We start from the raw sequence: 25,247 nt of genomic DNA, 5'->3' as shown, positions 1-25,247 counted from the left end.
TTCATTTAGAGAAATAAACAAGGTCATGTCTCATCTGATTTTCATTTATCCTTTCAGTAAAGTATGAGTCTGTGGTAAAGGTAAAGGTATAAATTATTATATAAAAACAGCCTAATAAAAAATTAGACAAAGGAGAAGTGAGAATAAAAAGTCAATATCCCAGTTTTACAGAAAATAACAGTTCAATATAGATGGGCTTAGGCACAAAATGAGATCCTACTGTATGTGAATTATCCTACTGTATATGAGTGATCCTACTGTATGTGAATGATCCTACTGTATGTGAATGATGATTCTATATGTGAATGCATACAGCTCCCCCTCCTCTCAATACACACAGATAAACACAGATTCCTTATTTGTAATCTATACAGTACAGTATGAAAGTAAAATGAACCGAGGGAGGCTTCTAGACCTGGCTTTTCTAGAGGAAAAAAAAAAACAGCTGAGCAAATCCTAAATACCAGGGTCAACCAGCAAAACGAGAGAACCTCTGTATTCTCTATGAATGATCAATAATACAAAATGTGTCAAATATTTTGGGAAATGATAAGACACTTGTGTTGACACAATGTGCCTATGGCTTTCCTTCATGCTATCTTTATGTCCCCTAGCCCATGGAGAAACAGGAATGCTATGATGTCAAATCATTTCTGCCAAATCAAACCAAACAGCAACAGCAAGAGGATGAGTGAGAGAGAGGAGGAGGGAGGTGTTGCACTCCCAGTAAGTATTCTATTAATACGAAGCACTGCAGCAACGCATAATATTTTACCACGAACACTACTCTTTAGTCCACTTGAGACTACGAGTTTCCTGGGGAAGCTGTGAAGCACCGGGGAAGCTGTGAAGCACCGGGGAAGCTGTGAAGTGTGCTGCACAGCCTGCACTCTAGCCTGTTGTGTGATTGTGTTTAGGAGTCTGTTATTAAAGAATGTGAAACAATGTTGTGTATGTTAACTAACAATATTTTCCTAAGTATTCCCATGCGTAATAAAGAGACACATCGCATTCAAATGTAAGCAAGGTTTGAAATGTTTTAGTCAAACATATTTGTTTGGGCTTCTTGCGGTCAATTTGCAATCTACAAATGATTTGTAATTATGTTCCGGCCCCCAAACCATCCGCTCAAGAAAAAAAATCAGCCTGCAGCTGAATCTAGTTGATGATCCCTGTTGTTTTGGCAATATTGCCTACAGAAATTGGTTCAGTTATAGCCTAAAATAAATGTGTTCATAGGGGTAGAATATTGTTTGTTAGGTGCACCATCCTACAGACAGTGAGTCACTTGGTGTCAAGGGTACTGGCTGGTGGGGTTGGTGTAAAGGTATGGGGAATGTTTTCCTGGCACACGTTAGGTCCCTTGATACCAATTGAGCAACGGTTCAATCCCCCAAAGAATTCAGTCTGTTCCGGAGGCAAAGGTGGGTCCGACCCGGTACTAGATGGATGTACCTAAAAAACTGACCACTGAGTGGATATCAATTCATTCATATGGATATATTAAAGGCTGAAGTCTAAAAACAGCCTATACTATATCTAGACCTATATCTAGTTCCTACAATCTATTTTCAATGTAAATCATGTCCTTTTCTAGTTTTTACACCATCCACTAACACCAACTATTTACTATAAAACATTTATTTATCAACAAAAAAGCTTAGTAAAATACTAAAAATGATGGGGCAAAAATAAGTAGGCCTGAAATATTAGTAGGCTACATGACAATGAAGCGCCATAAAAACAAACAAATCATCCAAGAATGTGCTTAGTGTTCTGGTCTCATAAGGATTTTGGAGTCATTGAAAGGGTTGAACTTGAAGAAGTGTCCAAGTAGACTAGGTGCTCATTTCTCTCAGATGGATTTTGGAGTATTCACAACTGCTACTTGAAAGTGTAGGCAACGCTCTTCGGGTAAGACTCCATCAGTTGAGTCGTGGTGTTGGCTACTTCTCAACCAGCGACTTCAGATCCTTCTGTTGCTTGTGGTAGCAGGGTCTTTGCCATGGCGGTGGAATGCCAGCAAGTTGCTGCTCCCTTCTCATTTCACCTCCTTGCTGCTGTCGTTGCAATGCCTCGATGAACTTCCAAATGGTGCGGTGGGTAGCGCCAAGATTCAACCAAAAAGTTCAATGCCAGCTCTCCTCTCCATGGTTGGTCTTTGCCAAGTCTTGCAGGACAGCATCGTAGCAGCGCCAACATTCAGAAAATAAATAAATAGGAAGAAGCATATTAGCAACAATTTTATTGGCCTTGAGCATGATGCTCAAAAGCCATTATTATGTTAAACAAGCCATACATATGGGAAACATTGGCTTTCTTCCAATGAGTCCGACTTTCTCCCCAACCCATGTTGCCTGAAAGTATGTCAGGGGGTCTTCCAGTTGTTGTTCCGGGAGCTGAAAGAACCAGGTATCCAGACACTGTAACCTCATCATTCAGGGTTATGCGATGTCGGCATTTCAAAAGTGTGATATTCGGTGCACTTCCAAAAGGACTTATTTGCTGTCTGCCGTTCCTGTCTGTAGGGGTAGCCTTCATACAGCTGGATATTTTTTCCATGCACCCAGAGGATAAATTCGGGTTCCACTGTATCTTTCTCTGACCTCCTCTAAGAATGAGGAATGAGGAGGGTAGTGGTGCAAGATCTTTTTAAGCAGAATATTAGTGTAACGGCTTTCCTCTTCCTCTTCTGAGGAGTAGCAAGGATCGGACCAATACACCGCGTGGTAAGTGTTCATCTTGGTTTTTTAATAAGAACACTGAACAAAACAATAAACGACAACATGAAACCGAAACAGTTCCGTGTGGAAACAAACACTGACACGGAAAATAAACACCCACGAAACCCAGGTGGGAAAAGGCTACCTAAGTATGATTCTCAATCAGAGACAACTAACGACACCTGCCTCTGAATGAGAACCATACCAGGCCAAATGCATAAACACAACATAGAAAAAAGAACATAGACAACCCACCCAACTCACGCCCTGACCATACTAAAACAAAGACATAACAAAGGAACTAAGGTCAGGACGTGACAGACTTAAAAAACTTAAGCCCATGCAACATTAACCAGTTAAAACTGTGCTGTAGCAATGTGGTTTGTGCTGTAGGCTATAGGCCCAATACATTATCACAGCATATTGGCTATGCTTGAATTGCCCTGCCAATTTTGAAATTATATGTATTTTTAAATGGTATATGATCACACTGGTACAGGATCATTTGTTGGATTACTTTTGAGGCACAGCTGAGTGAGTATAATAAGTCTATATGTTTTAACTGGACTGATGGCCAGCATCTGATAGTCAGTCTGAGGGGAGGGAGGGAACAGCGGTGAGGCTGCCTCTCATTCAACTCAACAATACCGTCCCTCCTCTCTCCCTCCCTCAGCTGAGTGAGTATAATATATATATATATATGTTTTAACTGGACTGATGGCCAGCATCTGATAGTCAGTCTGAGGGGAGGGAGGGAACAGCGGTGAGGCTGCCTCTCATTCAACTCAACAATACCGTCCCTCCTCTCTCCCTCCCTCAGCTGAGTGAGTATAATATATATATATATATATATATATATATATGTTTAACTGGACTGATGGCCAGCATCTGATAGTCAGTCTGAGGGGAGGGAGGGAACAGCGGTGAGGCTGCCTCTCATTCAACTCAACAATACCGTCCCTCCGCTCTCCCTCCCTCAGCTGATGGAAAAACTCAATTCACACGGCATTATTTCTGCCTCATGCACCAACTCATGTTGTTACTCCTATGACCAGAGAAAGTGAAGTATTCCCAGATATTAAAAAAGACACAAGCTGCTAATAATAACAAGGCAAGTTTATCGGAACACTTTGCTACGCTCATCTATTGCAGATGCAGTGCTGGTTATAGCGTGAGTGGAAGTAGGGAGAATATACATTTTATGGCTCATAAAAATGTTGAACAAAGTGTTGACAGTGCTGGATAGCATCTTAAACATGTAATGTGCTCACTCATAATAACAGGCTTATAGGTGCACTTGATTTGCTCTCTGGGGCCTGCTGGGTAGCTGGAGTTCTACCTTCAGAATCATGAAATGATTAAAAATGGGGACACTTTGCCTTCCCGGAGCTAGGGCTGCTGAATCAACTGTATCTACCGCCAACAGCGAGAAACAAAACAAAAAATAGTAACGAAGGCTTTATTGTTGGGTTTTTTACAGAAATGTTTGGTGATCGACTAGGAATGCCTTGGAGTTCGACCAGTTGATCGCGATCAACCGGTTGGTGATCACTGCTATAGCCTAAATAAATGTATTTTAGGCCACATAAAGAACAGTTATGCATGATTTAATGAAAAAGCAGCAAACAGACACAACATTTTTTTCACATTCTTTAATTAAAGACTCAGAAACAGAAACAGAAACAGGCGAAACAGCTGGCGTCACAGTTTTCCTGCCAAATAGGCCTACAAAGAAACTTGACGATGTTGAATGCGCGAGGGGGGTCTGTGCGCTGCGTAGTACCTTCAACAAAAAGACATGTAAGCGTGTGCGTTTGTGTGCATTCATATCGTGGACTTACCAAGGGCAGGCTCTGCACAGTCTTTGTACTGTTCAGGGGTACAGAATGGAGAATCACCTAGAAGGACAGCAGGAGCACAAGGAAGGGGAGGAAAGTTCAGATTCAGCTTTTCTGATCGATATATTTATGAAATGAATGACTTGAGAGTTTGAGAAAAACAAACTGTAAACAGCTCAGATTTCTGTGGAATATGGTTACAAAGCTATCAGTGATTTACTAAAGTTACCGGAGTCTTCAGTAATTTGGGCTAATTAACAGAAAATCTATGGCAATCTATCGTAACTTTGGTCATTTATAGTTGAATAACATAAATCTGTGTCCATATTGTCCATGAGTTTCTAGTAGCTAGACCATATGGGTCAAGAGAAAATAGCCTAATTCATTAAAAAAGCATCTAAACATCTAAGCATTATTTTCAATTAACTCTGTAACTCTTCCAACTATTGACTTTTCTTCACAACTGCCACCAATTTGACACCAAAACATTGACAACAAATACATATTGTATTTTACATAGTAAAATCAAATAAAGAGTGTAAAAAAATGATAAAGGGTATTATGATGAAACTCTCATATTAAACACCATTGGTATTCCCTAAATTGATGGTTTATATTTATGATATTGTTTTACAGCTTTGTCATATTTATTTTGTTTTTGTTGATATTTTAAAATCATATTATTTAATGATGTCATATATTCTGCATGTGACATGACCACACAGAGGGCCATAGATAACACCTGGGATAATCTGGAGTCCCCAAAAGGGCCAATAGATTATTTATGATAGATTACACAAAATCCTTGAAAGACACCAAAATTCTGATAGTTTAGTGGTCAACTGTGAACGTTTCCAGTAACACACCCTCCCTTTGCAACCCTACTGTGGAAGCAGTCAAGGAGACTCGCAACATGCAAAAATCTAGCACACCTAAAGAGAGTGTGAGAGAGAGAAATAGAGCTTTGTGTGGAGCAAGGTGATAGACAAGCATTGGAGCAGAAAGCTTTAATACACCAACACAAATCTTGACCTTACACCTTACAGCTCTTTGACCTTTTCAAACCCACCACAGACTTTAGATGACTTTATCAACCACAACAACTACTGTAAGTCCTTTATCAAACCTTCCTCACTTTGTTCTATGTCTTCAAATAGTCCTTGATGAAAAAACATGGCCCATAGCCCAAACAATTGTTTTTGTTTTGCCCATGGCCCAGACAATGCTATATTATAGACTCTATCCACATGTTTTGTTTAGTGTGACAAGGGGAAAGAAAGTGTGTGCTCTTACCGGGCATGTGCACCATCCTGCAGTTACAGTTTTCCACGATGTAGCGTGTCTCACAGTCGATCCTGCAAGCTGTCACACTATAGACCTGGAAGAAGCCAGAGTCTAGGGCCTTGGACTCACACTCTCCCCACGGAGGAGGCAGGTAGGTCAGCTACAACACAGGAGAGACACAGTGGGGGGATTGAGCAGAGAGACAGAGAGTGACAGAGAAAAACACTCAGCTGAAGTCTAAAACTCCCATAGACACATGGGAGATGTCATGGTGTTATTGTGATTTAGAGCCATCAGAGAGAGGTTCCAAAATGCCCTCTAGAACACAGCAGGCTAGATGACAGAGGAACAAAAGGAAGGTCTGGCCAAAAGACTGGGCAGAGTGGGACACATTCACAGATACAGTCTCTCGCTGTGAAAACTCACAACAGCTTCCAAGAACACAAAATCTCCAAATGTTCCCCCCTCTCGCCCCCACCCCACCCCCATGGCTCTGGAGACGGGAACAGCAGATGAGGAGATAGGGACACCAGGAGGAGCTGTGTGAGCGCCCATCTGCCCTGCACGCAGGCGGCCCTCTCCAGCCGTGCCACTACTCTCCGTTCAGCATCCATCACCCAGCGCCCCCTGCATTGTGGGAGATGCAGTTTCCTCAGCCAAATACCAGTTCTTGGACCAAAATAATCCTTATCCTTCCAGGTCAGATTTGGCTGTGGAATGTCTGTTAGCACAGATAACATTGGAGAAGAATCCCTCCAATCAGAGACTGATACTGTATCCATGCATCCAGATTAGTTTGCTGTTGTTAACTCGAACACAGAATTCCCTCGATATCAGCAAGCGAGACGTTGATTTTCAAATCAAATCAAAGTTTATTTGTCACGTGCGCCGAATACAACAGGTGTAGACCTTACAGTGAAATGCTTACTTACAGTCTCTAACCAACAGTGCAAAAAAGGTGTTATGTGAACAATAGGTAAGTAGAGAAATAAAAACAACAGTAAAAAGACAGGCTATATACAGTAGCGAGGCTATAAATGTAGCGAGGCTACATACAGACACCGGTTAGTCAGGCTGATTGAGGAAGTATGTACATGTAGATATGGTTAAAGTGACTATGCATATATGATGAACAGAGAGTAGCAGTAGCGTAAAAGAGGGTTTGGCGGGTGGTGGGTGGCGGGTGGTGGGACACAATGCAGATAGCCTGGTTAGACAATGTGCGGGAGCACTGGTTTATCGGCCCAATTGAGGTAGTACATACATGAGTGTATAGTTAAAGTGACTATTCATATATGATAAACAGAGTAGCAGCAGCATAAAAGAGGGGTTGGGGGAGCACACAATACAAATAGTCCGGGTAGCCATTTGATTACCTGTTCAAGAGTCTTATGGCCTGGGGGTAAAAACTGTTGAGAAGCCTTTTTGTCCTAGACTTGGCACTCCGGTACCGCTTGCCATGCGGTAGTAGAGAGAACAGTCTATGACTGGGGTGGCTGGGGTCTTTGACCATTTTTTGGGCCTTCCTCTGACACCGCCTGGTGTAGAGGTCCTGGATGGCAGGCAGCTTAACCACAGTGATGTACTGGGCCGTACACAATACCATCTGTAGTGCCTTGCGGTCAGAGGCCGAGCAAATGCCGTACCAGGCAGTGATGCTCTCGATGTTGCAGCTGTAAAACCTTTTGAGGATCTCAGGACCCATCAGGACCCATGCCAAATCTTTTTAGTTTCCTGAAGGGGAATAGGCTTTGTCTGGTGTGTTTGGACTATTCTAGTTTGTTGTTGATGTGGACACCGAGGAACTTGAAGCTCTCAACCTGCTCCACTACAGCTCGATTGAAACACGACTAATGAAGCCAACAAATCAAAACATTTCAAACTAGCCCTGGCCTCACTCATATACTGTAGGTCTGGCCACGCTCCTGTAGGTCTCCATTCACAATTAAAAAGTCTTCCCTAAAGGCCAGCTGTTCATCACTTCTAGGAAGATAGACTTTCCCAGCACTGTCAATTTCATTAAGATGAGAGGCAGGTGCTCCTCAGCAGCAGTCAGTCCATCACCTTTCCCATCACCTTCATACCTCTGCTAATCTTTCCTCTTGTCCTAATTGGAGTGGCTGATGTACAACACTATTATCCTGCTGTAATCAAATATCAAATCATCAGAGTAGATAGGTGTCATCACCCACTATGGGGTGATCTGATGACCTGATTAAATACACTCCAATGACAGCCAGGACCCTCTCTGCCCCTCCCTACACATTATTCATCAATGACCACACACTCTGCCCTTGGGATGCACGTCAGCAAAGCATATTAGAAACTAATCAACAGTTGAATCAACAAGGGGCATAATTAAAGTTGTCGCCTCTAGATTTGGAATTAGGCTTTGGGAGCTCTACATGGATTTGCTAACTTTGGGGATTTTGTTGAAAATCGGAGCTGTGAGTCTGGAGTTTTATTAACGAACCAGTACAGTATAGTATATCAGTTCATCCCTCTCCCGTGGACACTAGGTTGCCAAGACCAAAAATACGTTACTGAGACCCATCCAGAAGACACAGGAGGGAGAGAGGCTCAGGCTCTTTAATAGAACAGTAATTTACAGACATGGGAATGCCCTTGTGACTTCTGTGGAAAGCATAGCAAAGAACACTTTAATATTTAAAACTCCCCAACACTTAAAATACTGAGAAAATACAGAGGATTATTAAAGAACACAGGCAATCTAGTGTGTGTGTGTGTGTGTGTGTGTGTCTGTGTTCATGCATTATTAAGTGCCTATAGTGGCTGTGTTCTTTGGCTTCTGTGCACTTATTTATTTTTTGATGAAGTGGCTTTAATCTGGAAGTAATAATACGAGTTCATTTGAGTGCATGACTTCAGCTCCGCCTCACAATTGAGCTGTCTGGTTGGATCTGATTACAATCGCACACCAATGACCACAGGCAGCCATTGTACTTTTACAAAGTTCCCACAGTACTGCTAATCATTAAGACATATCGGCTATATTCAGCCTGATTATAAGCATGGTCATTACATGGCGTCTCACAAGATGTCCTCGGGTTGGCTCAGTCAGGAACTAAATTTGTGCCACGCTGCAGGAACACAACAAGGACAAAGCCACAGTAGGAAGTCTGGGGAATCTTTGAATTCAAAGTGCAAAGTGGAGTTAATTAGCTGGTGTCTAAATTTACTGTGTTTCCCACTGTGCTGGTGCAATAGGGAGGATGAAGGATGATGATGTTGTGCCAGTCAGTCACACAGAGCCAGTCACAGACAGAGCTGAGACTGCTGGGAGCTCTACGGCCCATGGGGCCTGCCTGGCCACACCATGATTGGAGGCCTCCAGAGTCCCCTGTCTGTCTGTCTGCCTGCCTGCCTGCCTGCCTGCCTGCCTGCCTGTCTGTCTGCCTGTCTGTCTGTCTGTCTGTCTGTCTGCCTGTCTGTCTGCCTGCCTGCCTGTCTGTCTGTCTGTCTGTCTGCCTGTCTGTCTGCCTGTCTGTCTGTCTGCCTGCCTGCCTGCCTGCCTGCCTGCCTGCCTGCCTGCCTGCCTGCCTGCCTGTCTGCCTGCCTGTCTGCCTGTCTGTCTGTCTGTCTGTCTGTCTGTCTGTCTGTCTGCCTGTCTGTCTGCCTGTCTGTCTGTCTGTCTGCCTGCCTGCCTGCCTGCCTGCCTGTCTGCCTGCCTGTCTGTCTGTCTGTCTGTCTGTCTGTCTGTCTGTCTGTCTGTCTGTCTGTCTGTCTGTCTGCCTGTCTGCCTGTCTGTCTGCCTGCCTGCCTGTCTGTCTGCCTGCCTGCCTGCCTGCCTGTCTGTCTGTCTGTCTGTCTGCCTGTCTGTCTGCCGCTGTACAGTAGATCTTCTCTGTATGCTTATCGCTGGCAGACTTCTTCTTTCTTTTTCCTCCTCTAATCTTTTTCAGGATGTGAGTTGTTTCTGGAAATGACTGAACATGTTTTGGATCTTCCTTCTTCATGCCCTTTTTTAAATGATGGGAGTTATACAATTTATTATACATTTATTGTACAGTTTCTTCTTTATATGTACAGTGCCTTCAGAAAGTATTCATACCCCTTGACTTATTTCTGATTTTGTTGTGTTACAGCCTGAATTCAAAATGGATTCAATAGATTTTTTTCTCCCACTCATCTACACACAATACACCATAGTGACAAAATGAAATCGTTTTTTGACATCTTTGTAAACGTATTGAAAATTGGATGCATAAATATAAATTTACATAAGTATTCACACCCCTCAGTCAATACTTTGTAGAAGCACCTTTGGCAGCGATTACAGCTGTGAGTCTTTCTGGGTAAATCTATAAGAGCTTTCCACACCTCAATTGTGGAACATTTCTCCACTATTCTTTTCAAAATTCTCCAAGCTCTGTCATTTTGGTTGTTGATCATAGAGACAACTATTTTCAGGTCTTTCCATAGATTTTCAAGCAGATTTAAGTCAAAACTGTAAAACTCATCAGATTATTTAGGCATACCATAACAAAGGGGTTAAGTACTTATTGACTCGACATTTCAGCTTTTAATTTTCAATTAATTTGTACAAATTTCAAAAAACATTTAGGTATTGTGTGTAGGCCAGTGACACAAAATCTCAATATGAATCCATTTTAAATTCAGGCTGTAACACAACAAAATGTGGAAAAAGTCAAGGGGTGGGAATACTTTCTAAAGGTACTGTCTAGGTTTTCTGCTTTATCAGTCCATGGTTGTGGACTACAGGAAAAGGAGGACCGAGCAAGCCCCCATTCTAATCAACTGGGCTGTAGTGGAGCAGGTTGAGAGCTTCAAGTTCCTTGGCGATCACATCACTAACAAACTAACTTGGTCCAAGAACACCAAGACAGTCATGAAGAGGGCACGACAAAACCTATTCCCCCTCAGGAGATTGAAAAGATTTGGCATGGGTCCTCAGATCCTCATAAGGTTTTACAGGTGCACCATCGAGAGCATCCTGACTGGTTGCATCACTGCCTGGTATGGCAACTGCTCGGCCTCCGACCGCAAGGCACTACAGAGGGTAGTGCGTACGGCTCAGTACATCACCGGGGCCAAGCTTCCTGCCATCCAGGACCTCTATACCAGGCGGCGTCAGAGGAAGGCCCTAAAAATTGTCAAAGACTCCAGCCACCCTAGTCATAGACTGTTCTCTCTGCTACCGCACGCGCAAGCGGTACCGGAACGCCAAGTCTAGGTCCAAGAGGTTTCTAAACAGCTTCTATCCCCAAGCCATAAGACAGCTAATCACATGGCTACCCAGACTATTTGTATTGCACCCCCCCCTCTTCTACGCTGCTGCTACTCTCTGTTATTATCTGTGCATAGTCACTTTAATAACACTACCAACATGTACATATTACCTCAATTACCTCGACACCGGTGCCCCCGCATATTGACTCTGTACCGGTACCCAGGTTATTTACTGCTGCTCTTTAATTATTTGTTATTCTTATCTCTTACTTTTTTTGTAGGTATTTTCTTAAAACTGCTATGTTGGTTAGGATTGTAGGTAAGCATTTCACTGTAAGGTCTACACCGGTTGTATTCGGCGCATGTGACAAATAAAATGTGATTTTGATTTGATTGGATTTTAATTGCAGAACAGGCATCTCATGTAAATGCTGGAGACATAAGCCGTTTGAAGTATGAGGACAAATAGATGAATCGTGACAGGAATCTGTCAGCTAAGACAAGGGCAATCCAGCCAACTCCCTGGCAACTTAGATAAAAACATCTCCAGGGTCAGAGAAGGAGAGTGGGAGAGAGAAGACGGGAGAGAGAGAGACAGAGAGAAAGACAGAGTGATAAAGAAAGATACTCCCAGTCAGGGAGTGGACAGAGATAAGAGGTCAGACCTAGGGATGTTGTGGTGACCGCATTAGCGCCACACCGGTGGTCACGAGTCATGAAGGCAGTCAAATTCCACGGTAATTAGGCTTCTCCAAGCTCTGATGCTGCTGATGGTCATTAGTAGCCTACAAAACTTACTAACTGCCTGGTACTCAGCACTCTATTGTCCCTCTAATCACTCTGACATCAATGCAAATGTGATCGAAAATCTAATCAAACACTTCATGAGAGCCCATGAGATCATGTTGCTCAACCTTTCTATAGGCTATGCAATTGCACGAGAAAATAGGGTGATGGCCTCAATTAAAAAGAGGAGGATCTCATCAGCTTTCTATAGGATAGGCCTACTATATTTACTTCTCAACTTTCCTAATATTAAGCACATTGATTATCTTTACAACAGGAGTATAGCCTACCAGGCTGTCATGAAAATGAACCACAGGAAAAGCGGTTTCGAGAGAGAGAAGTGCATGATATTGGTCCATTCTAAATCAAAACAAATGTCACACATACACACTACCAGTCAAAAGTTTTACAACACCTACTCATTCAAGGGTTTTTCTTTATTTTGACTATTTTCTATATTGTAGAATAATATTGAAGACATCAAGACTATGAAATAACACATTTGGAATCATGTTGTAACCAAAAAAGTGTAAAGCAAAATCAAAATATATTTGGTATTTGAGATTCTTCAAATAGCCATCCTTTGCCTTGCTGACAGATTTGCACACTCTTGGCATTCTCTCAACCAGATTTATGAGGTAGTCACCTGGAATGCCTTCTTAAAAGTTAATTTGTGGAATGTCTTTCCTTCTTAATGCATTTGAGCCAATCAGTTGTGTTGTGACAAGGTAGGGGGGTATACAGAAGATAGCCCTATTTGGTAAAAGACCAAGGCCTTATTATGGCGCGAACAGCTCAAATAAGCAAAGAGAAACGACAGTCCATCATTACTTTAAGACATGAAGGTCAGTCAATGCGGAACATTTCAAGAACTTTTAAAGTTTCTTCAAGTGCAGTCGCAAAAACCATCAAGCGCTATGATGAAACTGGCTCTCATGGGGACCGCCACAGGAATGGAAGACCCAGAGTTACCTCTGCTAAAGAGGATAAGTTCATTAGAGTAATAATGGACAGCCTCAGAAAATACAGAAAATACAAATAAATGCTTCACAGAGTTCAAGTAACAGACACATCTCAACATCAACTGTTCAGAGGAGACTGTGTGAATCAGGCCTTCATCCATGAATTGCAGCAAAGAAACCACGACTAAAGGACACCGATAATTAGAAGAGACTTGCTTGGGCCAAGAAACATGAGCAATGGTCATTAGACTGGTGGAAATTTGTCCTTTGGCCTGATGAGTCAAAATTGGAAAGGTTTGGTTCCAACCGCCGTGTCTTTGTGGGTGAAAGGATGATCTCTGCATGTGTATTTCCCACCGTAAAACATGGAGGAGGAGGTGTTATGGTGTGGGGGTGCTTTGCTGGTGGCACTGTCTGTGATTTATTTAGAATTCAAGGCACACTTAACCAGCATGGCTACCACAGCATTCTGCAGCGATACGCGATCCCATCTGGTTTGGGCTTAGTGGGACTATCATTTGTTTTTCAACAGGACAATGACCCAACACACCGGCTGTGTAAGGGCTATTTTACCAAGAAGGAGAGTGATGGAGTGCTGCATCAGATGACCTGGGGTCCACAATCCCCCGACCTCAACCCTATTAAGATGGTTTGGGATGAGTCGAACCGCAGATTGAAGGAAAAGCAGCCAACATCATATGTGGGAACTCCTTCAAGACTGTTGGAAAAGCATTCCAGGTGAAGCTGGTTGAGAGAATGCCAAGAGTGTGCAAAGCTGTCATCAAGGCAAAGGGTGGCTAATTGAAGAATCTCAAATATTAAATATATTTTGATATGTTTAACACTTTTTTGGTTACTATGTAATTCCATATGTGTTATTTCATAGTTTTGATGTCTTCACTATTATTCTACAATGTAGAAAATAGTAAAAATAAAGAAAAACCCTTGAATGAGTAGGTGTTGTAAAACTTTTGACCGGTAGTGTATTATTTAGTATATGTAAAGACAAGATTAAATCAAGAATAGTCTGATGGGTGAAAATATTAGCCTATCACTTGTGAATTATATACTATCACTTGTGAATGATGCCCAGTGTAAGGCAAGAGAAAATGCCATTTTTAGCTACATTAAAAAAATCCTAGTCACACACCTTGTGTAGCCTAGCCCATAGGCCTTTATGTTTTGATAAGGTTTGTATCACAACTGGCATCCATGTATTGTAATCTTCCTGCCTCAACTGTATATGTACACACACACACACACACACACACACACACACACACACACACACACACACAACCCACACACTTGAATAGAACGTTCTTTATCAGAAGTGCACGTTTTTAATCTCGGAGAGATAAGCTCCAGTCAGGAGGAGGTTGAAATTGAAATCTAAAAGTGAAAAGTATCAGGAAGATTGAAGCAGACCTATTCAGTGTGTACAGTAATAACTTAGGTCAAAGGGCACCTACCCTCTGCTCCTGAGTGGCAACAAAGGTCTGAAAGCCCGGGGCAACGCCAAAGCCCAGCTCGTGGACAAACGGGGGCTCTGCCTGGCTGTGGATCTGCACCCGCACTCCCGCCTCAAACGCTGTCTCCTCTGTGGGGGAAAACATAGACACACACAGGGAGATTAATAGTTACTATCTCTCACACACACACACACACACACACACACACACACACACACACACACACACACACACACACACACACACACACACACACACACACACACACACACACACACACACACACACACACACACACACACACACACACACAAAAGACTTAAAAGTACCCAATATACACACACTTACTTGAACAAAGTCAAAGACAGTGACATTCCTTTATGAATCACCTTTAGTAGATGAATGGTGAGCCTGTGAATGAGAGCCATATGCTTCCCTGCCTGCCTTCTTCCTCTATATGGATAACATGCGCTCAGTGGAAAGACAGCCCATTTGCCTCGGCTCAACATCAAATAGAGGAGCACTGGCTGTCTCTTAACTAAACACATGAAAGAGCTGTTACCCAGCCAGTCACACACATGCACAAGCGCACACACATACTGTGGCAACCCGGGGGCCATCAGGGAGCTTCAAAGGCAGGATCAGGACCTTGGTCAGCTCCAGAGGGCTAGCGAGATCAAGTCAGCACCATGGACAGCTCTACAGGCACCAAATGAGGCTGATGATTCAACACCAATATTACCCAGTCCAGGCAACCAATTGGCACCTGGAATTGGTCCCACCTGTCCCTCGTTATCCCAAATGAGTATAAGTAGAGGTGCAGTCACTCGGGCAGACAGCCTAGTCCTCAGAAGAACCGGAGTGAGTATGATAAGCACCTTGATTCAGTGACAAAGATACTAGGCAATGTTTGACTCATCTTTCTCGCTCTCTTTCTGTTCTCTGTCCCGAAGGATGATTACCTAATCCCGGGTAGCACACCACCCGGCACAAGTAGAAAGGATTGAAACCCCGGACTCATCGCTCTCTCTCTATTTTGTTTTGTTCATTGACACAGGCGGTCCGAGGAGCCGCCATGACGGACATAGTGGCCCACCAGTTACCTGAGAGGCTTTTCAGTTGTATTTCTCCCCTCCCCATTTTCCCCCACTTTTATGAAAGAACTACCTTGTTTAAAGCACCACAAATTGGTCTCCCGCTGTCTTACTTTGTGAGTTTCACCTCTGACTCCCCTGGGCTGCCACAATGCACGCACACACACAGTGACACTTACAAGGACACAGGCAGGAAGACATTCGCCAAAGCATAGAGACCCTCTTCCAGACACACATCATCCAGACACGCACACAAATTCCCCACAGGCAGACGTGCTAACACACTCACACACATTCACACAAACACGCCGAGAGTTTGGAGGAAAATAGGCTATATTCAAATCAATAACTTTCTCTCCGCAGTCTTCTCATCCGGCAGCTATGTTGCTGTGCATTCAATCAAGCCGCCCATCCTCCTCCATGTTTGACAGGCAGCAGCTTCAATCAGGCTGCTGGACTGGAACAATGAAAGCAGTGAAAGACTGAGCAGAGGGAGCACGGCACCCAGGGTTTGCCAGCTTCTTTAAAGTGACAGAGAACACAAAGCCCACCACGGCATCACCCAGCAGCCATCCATCACACAGCTACCTGCACTCAGAAAGGAAACGCACCGTGACGTCTGGGATGGGGACGGGGTAATGTGTGGAACAGGAAATCAAACAGGTGCTGTGTGTGTGTGGCTGCCTTGTAGGACAGGAAGCAAGTCCCAGTACTGAATCACCAAAGCAGCATGTCTTGTGTCTGTTCTGGGTGGAGACATATGACGGTTCACATTTTCTTATTCTACTCTACCTGTGAAATAATGTAGTAACCACATCAACGTTTATTGGTTGCATAGACAGATTTGCAGGTGCAGAAAAATACTTCTGTTTCTAGCTCCAACAGTACAGTAATATCTAGCAATACAATAATAATACACACATAATCCAAAAAGTGAATACAATTAAATCAAATTAATATCCATACTGCCTATATAAATATATAAGCAGGGGTCATATATATATTTATAATTGGTGTGTATAGACAGTAGAGGTCGACCGATTATGATTTTTCAATGTCGATTCCGATACCGGTTATTGGCGGACCAAAAAAAAAAAGCCGATACCGATTAATCTGATGATTCAAAAAAAAAAAAAAAAAAATTGTATTAGTAATAATGACAATTACAACAATACTGAATGAACACTTATTTTAACTTAATATAATACATCAATAAAATCTATTTAGTCTCAAAGAAATAATGAAACATGTTCAATTTGGTTTAAATAATGCAAAAACAAAGTGTTGGAGAAGAAAGTAAAAGTGCAATATGAGCCATGTTAGAAAGCTAACGTTTAAGTTCCTTGCTCAGAACTCAGAAAGCTGGTGGTTCCTTTTAACATGAGTCTTCAATATTCACAGGTAAGAAGTTTTAGGTTGTAGTTATTATAGGAATTATAGGACTATTTCTCTCTATACCATTTGTATTTCATTAACCTTTGACTGTTGGATGTTCTTATAGGCACTTTAGTATTGCCAGTGTAGCAGTATAGCTTCCATCCCTCTCCTCGCTCTTACCTGGACTCGAACCAGGAACACATCGACAACAGCCACCCTCAAAGCAGCGTTACCCATGCAGAGCAAGGGGAACAGCTACTCCAAGTCTCAGCGCGAGTGACGTTTGAAACGCTATTAGCGCGCACCCCGCTAACTAGCTATCCATTTCACATTGGTTACACCAGCCTAATTTCGGGAGTTGATAGGCTTGAAGTCATAAACAGCGCAATGCTTGAAGCATTGCGAAGAGCTGCTGCCAAACACACTAAAGTGCTGTTTGAATGAACGCTTACGAGCCTGCTGGTGACTACCATCGCTCAGTCAGACTGCTCTATCAAATCATAGACTTAATTATAACATAATAACACACAGAAATACGAGCCCTAGGTCATTAATATGGTCGAATCCGGAAACTCTCATTTCGAAAACAAAACGTTTATTCTTTCAGTGAAATACGGAACCGTTCCGTATTTTATCTAAATATTGCTGTTACATTGCACAACCTTCAATGTAATGTCATAATTACGTAAAATTCTGGCAAATTGGTTTGCAATGAGCCAGGCGGCCGAAACTGTTGCATATACCCTGACTCTGCGTGCAATGAACGCAAGAGAAGTGACACAATTTCACCTGGTTAATATTGCCTGCTAACCTGGATATATTTTAACAAAATATGCAGGTTTAAAAATATATACTTCTGTGCATTATTTTAAGAAAGGTATTGATGTTTATGGTTAGGTACACGTTGGAGCAACGACAGTCCTTTTTCGCGAATGCGCACCCCATCGATTATATGCAACGCAGGACACACTAGATAAACTAGTAATATCACACACAAAACTAGTGATTATGATTGATTGTCTTTTATAAGATACGTTTAATGCTAGCTAGCAACTTGTTATGGCTGCGGTCCCTGTACAGGGATCAACATCAGGGGAAATTTCAGAGTGACAACTAATAGTACTCGATAAAACTCAAACTTTCATTAAAACACACATGCAGGGTACTCAATTAAAGCTACACTCGTTGTGAATCTAGCCAACATGTCAGATTTTAGAAATGCTTTTCGGCGAAAGCATGAGAAGCTATTATCTGATAGCATGCACCCCCCCGAAATACCTGAAGGAGACGTAAACAAAATAATTAGCGTAGCCGGCGCTACACAAAACGCAGAAATAAAATCTAAAACATTCATTACCTTTGACGAGCTTCTTTGTTGGCACTCCAATATGTCCCATAAACATCACAATTGGGTATTTTTTTCAATTAAATCCGTCCATGTATACCCAAAATGTCCATTTATGAAGCCCGTCTGATCCAGGAAAAAACAGCTTTCCAAAACGCAACGTAATTTTTTTAAATTAAAAAAGTTGCCTATAAACTTTGACAAAACACTTCAAACTACTTTTGTAATCCAACTTTAGGTATTAGTAAACGTTAATAATCGATCAAATTGATCACGGGGCGATATGTATTCAATAGCAGCAAGTCTTGAAATCATGGTCCATATTCTCTCTTTCATAACTTCCCCCGGTGTACTCGATGGCAGGAAGTGCCTATTTCTCCAAGGATTAACTTCAACCCAATTCCCAACACTGGCGACATCGTGTGGAAGCTGTAGGAACTGTAAACTGGGCCCTATCTATTTTCCCTTGCCATAGACAATACAGAGACTGGCGGAGGGATATTTTTGGGGTTTTTTTTGTGAACAGTTTTCCTTGGGGTTTTGCCTGCTACACACGTTCTGTTATAGTCACAGACATGATTTAACCCGTTTTAGAAACGTCAGAATGTTTTCTATCCACACATACTAATCATATGCATATACTATATTCCTGGCATGAGTAGCAGGACGTTGAAATTTTGCGCGATTTTTAACAAAAAGCTGAAAAAATTCACATGCTCCATAAGAGGTTTTAACTTGGCTTCTTACTGCATTCGCGTAACAGGCAGGCTCCTCGTGAGGCAGGTGGTTAGAGCGTTGGACTAGTTGAATCCCTGAGCTGACAAGGTAAAAATCTGTTGTTCTGCCCCTGAACAAGGCAGTTAACCCACCGTTCCTAGGCCGTCATTGAAAATAAGAATGTGTTCTTAACTGTAATTTTTTGTTGTAATTTTTTTTATTTTAAAGAAATCGGCAAAATCAGCATCCAAAAATACAGATTTCCAATTGTTATGAAAACTTGAAATCGGCCCTAATTAATCGTCCATTCCGATTAATCGGTCGACCTCTAATAGACAGTATGGACAGTATATGAATAGAGTAAAATAGAATAGGTGTTATATAGGATGAGCCTTGACTAGAATACAGTATATACATATGAATTGGGTAAAACAGTATGTAAACATTATTAAAGTGACCAATGTTCAATGACTATGTACATTGGGGAGCATTCTCTGAGGTTCAGGGCAGAGTGCCGGGTGGTACTCTGGGACTAGTGACTGTGTCTAAGGTTCAGGGCAGGGTACTGGGTGGAGGTTGGCTAGTGATGACTGTTTAACAGTCTGATGGCCTGGCGATAGAAGCTGTTTTTCAGTCTCTTGTGCCAGCTTTGATGCACCTGTACTGCCTCCGCCTTCTAGATGGTAGCGGAGTGAACAGGCCATGGTTCGGGGTGCTGAGGTCTTTGATGATCTTCTTGGCCTTCCTGTGACACCGGGTGTTGTAGATGTCATGGAGGTCAGACAGTGTGACCGCACCACCCTCTGGAGAGCACTGTGGTTGTGGGCGGTGCAGTTGCCGTACCAGGAGGTGATACAGTCCAACAGAATACTCTCGATGGTGCATCTGTAGAAGTCTGTAAGGGTCTTAAGGGCCAAGTTGAATTTCTTTAGCCTCCTGAGGTTGAAGAGGTGCTGTTGCGCCTTCTTCACCACACTGTCGTTGTGGAGGGATCATTTCAGGTCCTCAGTGATGTGCACGCTGAGGAACTTGAAGCTTTTGACCCTCTCCACTGCGGCCCCGTCGATGTAGATGGGGGCGTGTTGGATGGATGGGTAATCATGGTGGTGTCATGTACATTATGAGGAAAATGTATATTCTTTTTGAAATACTAATTTAGATGGGAGAGAACGGAGGGCATGGATTATATGAGCATCAACACACACTGCTATGTGAGTTTACTGTACAGTCCATCACGAACACAACAAATCACCATCACCAGATTTGATCTGAATGAGATGGACAGATAGAAAGTGTGATTGAAATAATCATCATCAGTACCGCCATCATCATTTTTATCACCATCGTTTCCACAGGTAATGTATTTGAGTGGGACTTCCGAAATAAATGACTATGGTATTTCATTTCCCTTCCTTTCAGGACGTGTCAGCTGTGATTCCATCTCCGGCTGAAATGAGAAATCACGGAGCAGAGGGGAATAAGAGAATCAGTCGTTGCAGAGGAAGAAAACGGGCTGAGAGTATGTGAGAAAGAGAGAGAGAGAAAGACCGAGATAGTGTGTATGTGTCCACGAATGTGTGTATGAAATCAAATAAGAACAGTCACATCTAATCTTGTGTGGGCCCCTGCTGCCAGGGTTCACGTCTCCCACATAGCCCGGGGTCAACCTTGTTTCTGCTATTCCATCACAGACATTACATTCCCTCCCTCCCGCCACCCCTCACACACCTCCCTCCCTCCACACCTCACACACCTCCCTCCCTCCACCTCTCACACACCTCCCTCCCTCCACCCCTCACACACCTCCCTCCCTCCACCCCTCACACACCTCCCTCCCTCCCGCCATCCTTCACACACCTCCCACACAGCCAGAGGATTTGCCAATTGCCATACACCACAGCTGTGGACCCCCACCACACTACCCAGCCAATCTGCCATGTTGTAGCCTATCTGATCCAGCCACCTGTGTTTGATCAGGCAGCAAGTTTAACACTACACTGTCCTCCTTCTAGAAATACGCCTGCTGTTCCATGTTGCATTTGATGAGTAACATTGTTCATTTGGACATTCATGTAAACAGGGGTGTTTCATGGTCAAGTTTCCACACACACGCACAAGTCAATGTGTATTATCACCAAATAACACTAAAAAGGCATCGGAGGAGTATTTTCCACTCCAGTGTGGATCATACCCGCTGTCTGACCTGTTGTTAAAAAAACAACCTCATGTTGTGTTCGGGAGGCCTCACAGCACCATGAGTCTGTTGAGAAGCCTGAGAGTGCTGAATTAATAAGACAGAGCAGAGAGAGAAGGGTCCTTAGAACTACAACATGTGTTAGGTTCTGTTTGAAGTTCCACTCTCCTCTTTTTTCTAACATGGTGGATATCTGAGATGATGATGGCAGGTTGTTAGAGGGAGAGAGGATACGGAGAGAGAGAGAAAGAGAGCGGGGAGAGGGGTATTACTGCCGAGGATCCTCTGAACACCAAAGGTAATGATTCAAGTTCATTAGCTGTGAATCCAATGAAGTTTGGCGGCAAAATCTAAATAACTCAATGGAGAATCAGAATCTAAACAACTCAATGGAGAATCAGAATCTAAACAACTCAATGGAGAATCAGAATCTAAACAACCCAAAGGAGATTCAGAATCTAAACAACTCAATGGAGAATCAGAAATCTAACAACTCAATGGGGAATCAGAATCTAAACAACTCAATGGAGATTCAGAATCTAAACAACTCAATAGGGAATCAGAATCTAAACAACTCAATAGGGAATCAGAATCTGAACAACTCAATGTGGAATCAGAGTCTAAACAACTCAATGGAGAATCAGAATCAAATCGAAGAGACAGAGAGAGAAAGGGAAAACAGAGGGAGGACAGAAGGAGAAAGATATAGCAGCACAAGGGAATGGGGAGAAAGAACATGGAGCGAGAAAGGGATGGAGCGTTATAGAGAGAGAAAGAGGTGGAGAAATTTGTCCTGGCTTGTCTGTGAAAAGATGAGAGAGAAATCAAAGTCAAGGACTTCTCTTTCATGGTTACAAATGAAGGCCGTGGCTAATCTATGCTCTCCGACAGTATCCAACGCTTCAGATGGGAGTCAGGATGGAGTCATGAGAGTGTGTGTATCAATGTTAACTCAATCACTATTAGGCTGTATACGATCACATACACTGAGTGTACAGAGCATCAGAGCACTTTTGCCCTCAGAACAGCCTCAGTCCGTCAGGGCATAGACTCTACAAGGTGTCGAAAGCTTTCCACAGGGATGCTGGCCCACGTTGACTCCAAGGCTTCCCACAGTTGTGTCAAGTTGGCTGGATGTCCTTTGGGTGGTGGACCATTCTTGATACACACGGGAAACTGTTCAGCATGAAAAACCCAGCAGAGCTGTATTTCTTGACACACTCAAACCGGTCCGCCTGGCACCTCAAACCGGTCCGCCTGGCACCTCAAACCGGTCCGCCTGGCACCTCAAACCGGTGCGCCTGGCACCTCAAACCGGTCCGCCTGGCCCTGGCACCTCAAACCGGTCCGCCTGGCACCTCAAACCGGTCCGCCTGGCACCTCAAACCGGTCCGCCTGGCACCTCAAACCGGTCCGCCTGGCACCTCAAACCGGTCCGCCTGGCACCTCAAACCGGTCCGCCTGGCACCTACTACCATAACCCGTTCTAAGGCACCTAAATATGTTGTCTGGCCCATTCACCCTCTGAAAGGTCCTCATACACAATACATATCTCAATTATCTCAAGTCTTAAAAATCCTTCTTTAACCGGTCTCCTCCCCTTCATCTACACTGATTGAAGTGGATTTAACCAGTGACTTCAATAAGGGATCATAGCTTTCACCTGGATTCACGTGGTCAGTTTATATCATGGAAAGAGCAATATTCTGTACACTCTCTATGCGTGGGAATACTTTGGAACAGATTTGGTAGTGGTGGGATGCTGGAAATAGCTGAGCCAATTGAAGTAGGTGACAGGGAGGAAGTGAACATTCACTTTCATTGTTTTAAAGGTGAGATAATGAGCTGCCTGGGGATACTCTATAATATCCCTCAGAACAATTTCAACTTAATCCTGTTATATAAGAAAAACCTTCACCTAAGATCTACCTGGCTACATTCATAGCACATTATGAATTATAAAGGCTAGTGTTTCCCTTTGTTTAGTAATTATAAACAACCCATCTTAATGCTTTGATGCTTAGATAGCTCGACATGACTCCTGGTACAGTTGAGGTCGGACATTTACATACACCTTAGCCAAATACATTTAAACTCAGTTTTTCACAATTCCTGACATTTAATCCTAGTAAAAATTCCGTCTTAGGTCAGTTAGGATCACCACTTTATTTTAAGAAATGTCAGAATAATAGTAGAGAGAATGATTTATATCAGCTTTTATTTCTTTCATCACATTCCCAGTGTGTCAGAAGTTTACATACACTCAATTAGTATTTGGTAGCATTGCCTTTAAATTGTTTGACTTGGGACAAACGTCTCAGGTAGCCTTCCACAAGCATCCCACAATAAGTTGGGTGAATTTTGGCCCATTCCTCCTGACAGAGATGGTGTAACTGAGTCAGGTTTGTAGGCCTCCTTGCTCACACACACTTTTTCAGTTCTGCCCACTGTCATGACATTGCCCTCTTTGGGTACAGCGAGCACTATTCCCCCTCCCCCTGCACCATCCCCCTCTCTCTGTCTTTCCTACATCCAGGCTGCTGCGACCTCAGGTCGTAAATTCCTGGAGGAGAATCCTGCCTCATGGCCAGACAGTATAGAGAGAGAGTGAGTTTTCATAGAGAGAACAAAGGAATTTCATCCAGCTCACAGAAGTTGACAACCGAACAATATTCAGGTACTAAAACCTAAACAAGAAACAGGTGTAACCAATAAGACAAAACCAACAGAAAAGGGAAAAGGGATCGGTGGCAGCTAGTAGACCGGTGACGACGACCGCCGAGCGCCGCTCGAACAGGAAGAGGAGCCACCTTCGGTGGGACTCGTGACAACAGGCTATGGAATAAATGGCGCATTTTCAGCTTCCAGGAATTGTGTACAGATCCTTGCAACATGGGGCTGTGCATTATCATGCTGAAACATGTGATGATGGCGGCGGATGAATGGCACAATGGGCCTCAGGATCTCCTCACAGTATCTCTGTGCATTCAATCCATCGATAAAATGCAATTGTGTTCATTGTCTGTAGCTTATGCCTGCCCATAACATAACCCCACTGCCACCATGATGCACTCTGTTCACAACGTTGACATCAGTAACCTGCTTACCCACACAACGCCATATACCGGGCAGATGGCAGACGTCTGCCATCTGCCCGGTATAGTTGAAACCGGGATTCATCCGTGAAGAGCACACTTCTCCAGTGTGCTAGTGGCCATCGAAGGTGAGCATTTACCACTGAAGTCAGTTACGATGCCAAACTGCAGTCTGGTCAAGACCCTGGTTAGGATGACAAGCAGGCAGATAAGCTTCCCTGAGACAGTTTCTGACAGTTTTTGCAGAATGTCTTCGGTTGTGCAAACCCACAGTTTCATCAGCAGTCTGGGTGGCTGGTCTCAGGTGATCCCGCTGGTGAAGAAGCCGGATGTAGAGGTCCTGGGCTGGCATGGTTACACAGGGTCTGCAGTTGTGAGGCTGGTTGGACATCAGTGGTATTGTGTTGAGTGACAAAACTGCACATTTTAGAGTGGCCTTTTATTGTCCCCTGTACAAGGTGCACCTGTGCAATGATCGTGCTGTTTAATCAGCTTCTTGATATGCCACACCTGTCAGGAGGATAGATTATCTTGGCAAAGGAGAAATGCCCACTAACAGGGATGTAAATAAATCCTCCACATACAACACCCTTTCAGCCAGGAACATTCTGTTAAAGGTCCCCAAAGCACACACATCCATAGGTCGCTTGTCTTTTCAGTTCGCTGCAGCTAGCGACTGGAACAAGCTGCAACAAACACTCAAACTGGACCGTTTTATCTCCATCTCTTCATTCTAAGACTCAATCATGCACACTCTTACTGACAGTTGTGGCTGCTTTGTGTGATGTATTGTTGTCTCTACCTTCTTGCCCTTTGTGCTGTTGTCTGTGCCCAATAATGTTTGTACCGTGTTTTGTGCTGCTCCATATTGTGCTGCTGCCATGTTGTGTTGCTACCATGTTGTTTTCATGTTGTGTTGCTACCATGCTGTTTTCATGTTGTGTTGCTACCAAAGGTCTCTCTTTATGTAGTGGCTCCCGAGTGGTGCAGTGGTCTAAGGCACTTAATTGCAGTGCTTGAGGCATCACTACAGACACCCTGGTTTGAATCCAGGCTGTACCACAACCGGCTGTGATTGGGAGTCCCATTAGGGCGGTGCACAATTGGCCCAGCGTTGTCCGGGTTTGGCCGGTGTAGGCCGTTATTGTA

General features: G+C 43.4%; 1 protein-coding gene across 2 annotated transcripts in view; it reads right to left on the bottom strand.

Moving 5' to 3' along the window:
* Positions 1 to 25,247, bottom strand: part of LOC110538663 (acid-sensing ion channel 2) — a 448,422-nt gene that overhangs the window by 10,858 nt on the left and 412,317 nt on the right. For both annotated transcript variants that reach the window (XM_021625621.2, XM_036938819.1), the window contains 3 exons: positions 14,277 to 14,404; positions 5,855 to 6,005; positions 4,565 to 4,621 (listed from right to left, as the gene is read on the bottom strand). In XM_021625621.2, the coding sequence (XP_021481296.2) occupies positions 4,565 to 4,621; positions 5,855 to 6,005; positions 14,277 to 14,404 (336 nt within the window). The remainder of the gene's footprint in view (positions 1 to 4,564; positions 4,622 to 5,854; positions 6,006 to 14,276; positions 14,405 to 25,247) is intronic.

This window comes from Oncorhynchus mykiss, chromosome 12, assembly GCF_013265735.2.
Source record: "Oncorhynchus mykiss isolate Arlee chromosome 12, USDA_OmykA_1.1, whole genome shotgun sequence".
NCBI classification, from domain to species: Eukaryota; Metazoa; Chordata; class Actinopteri; order Salmoniformes; family Salmonidae; genus Oncorhynchus; species Oncorhynchus mykiss.
The sequence above is the reverse complement of the archived record's forward strand: the minus strand, read 5'-3'. Positions and strand labels throughout refer to the sequence as shown.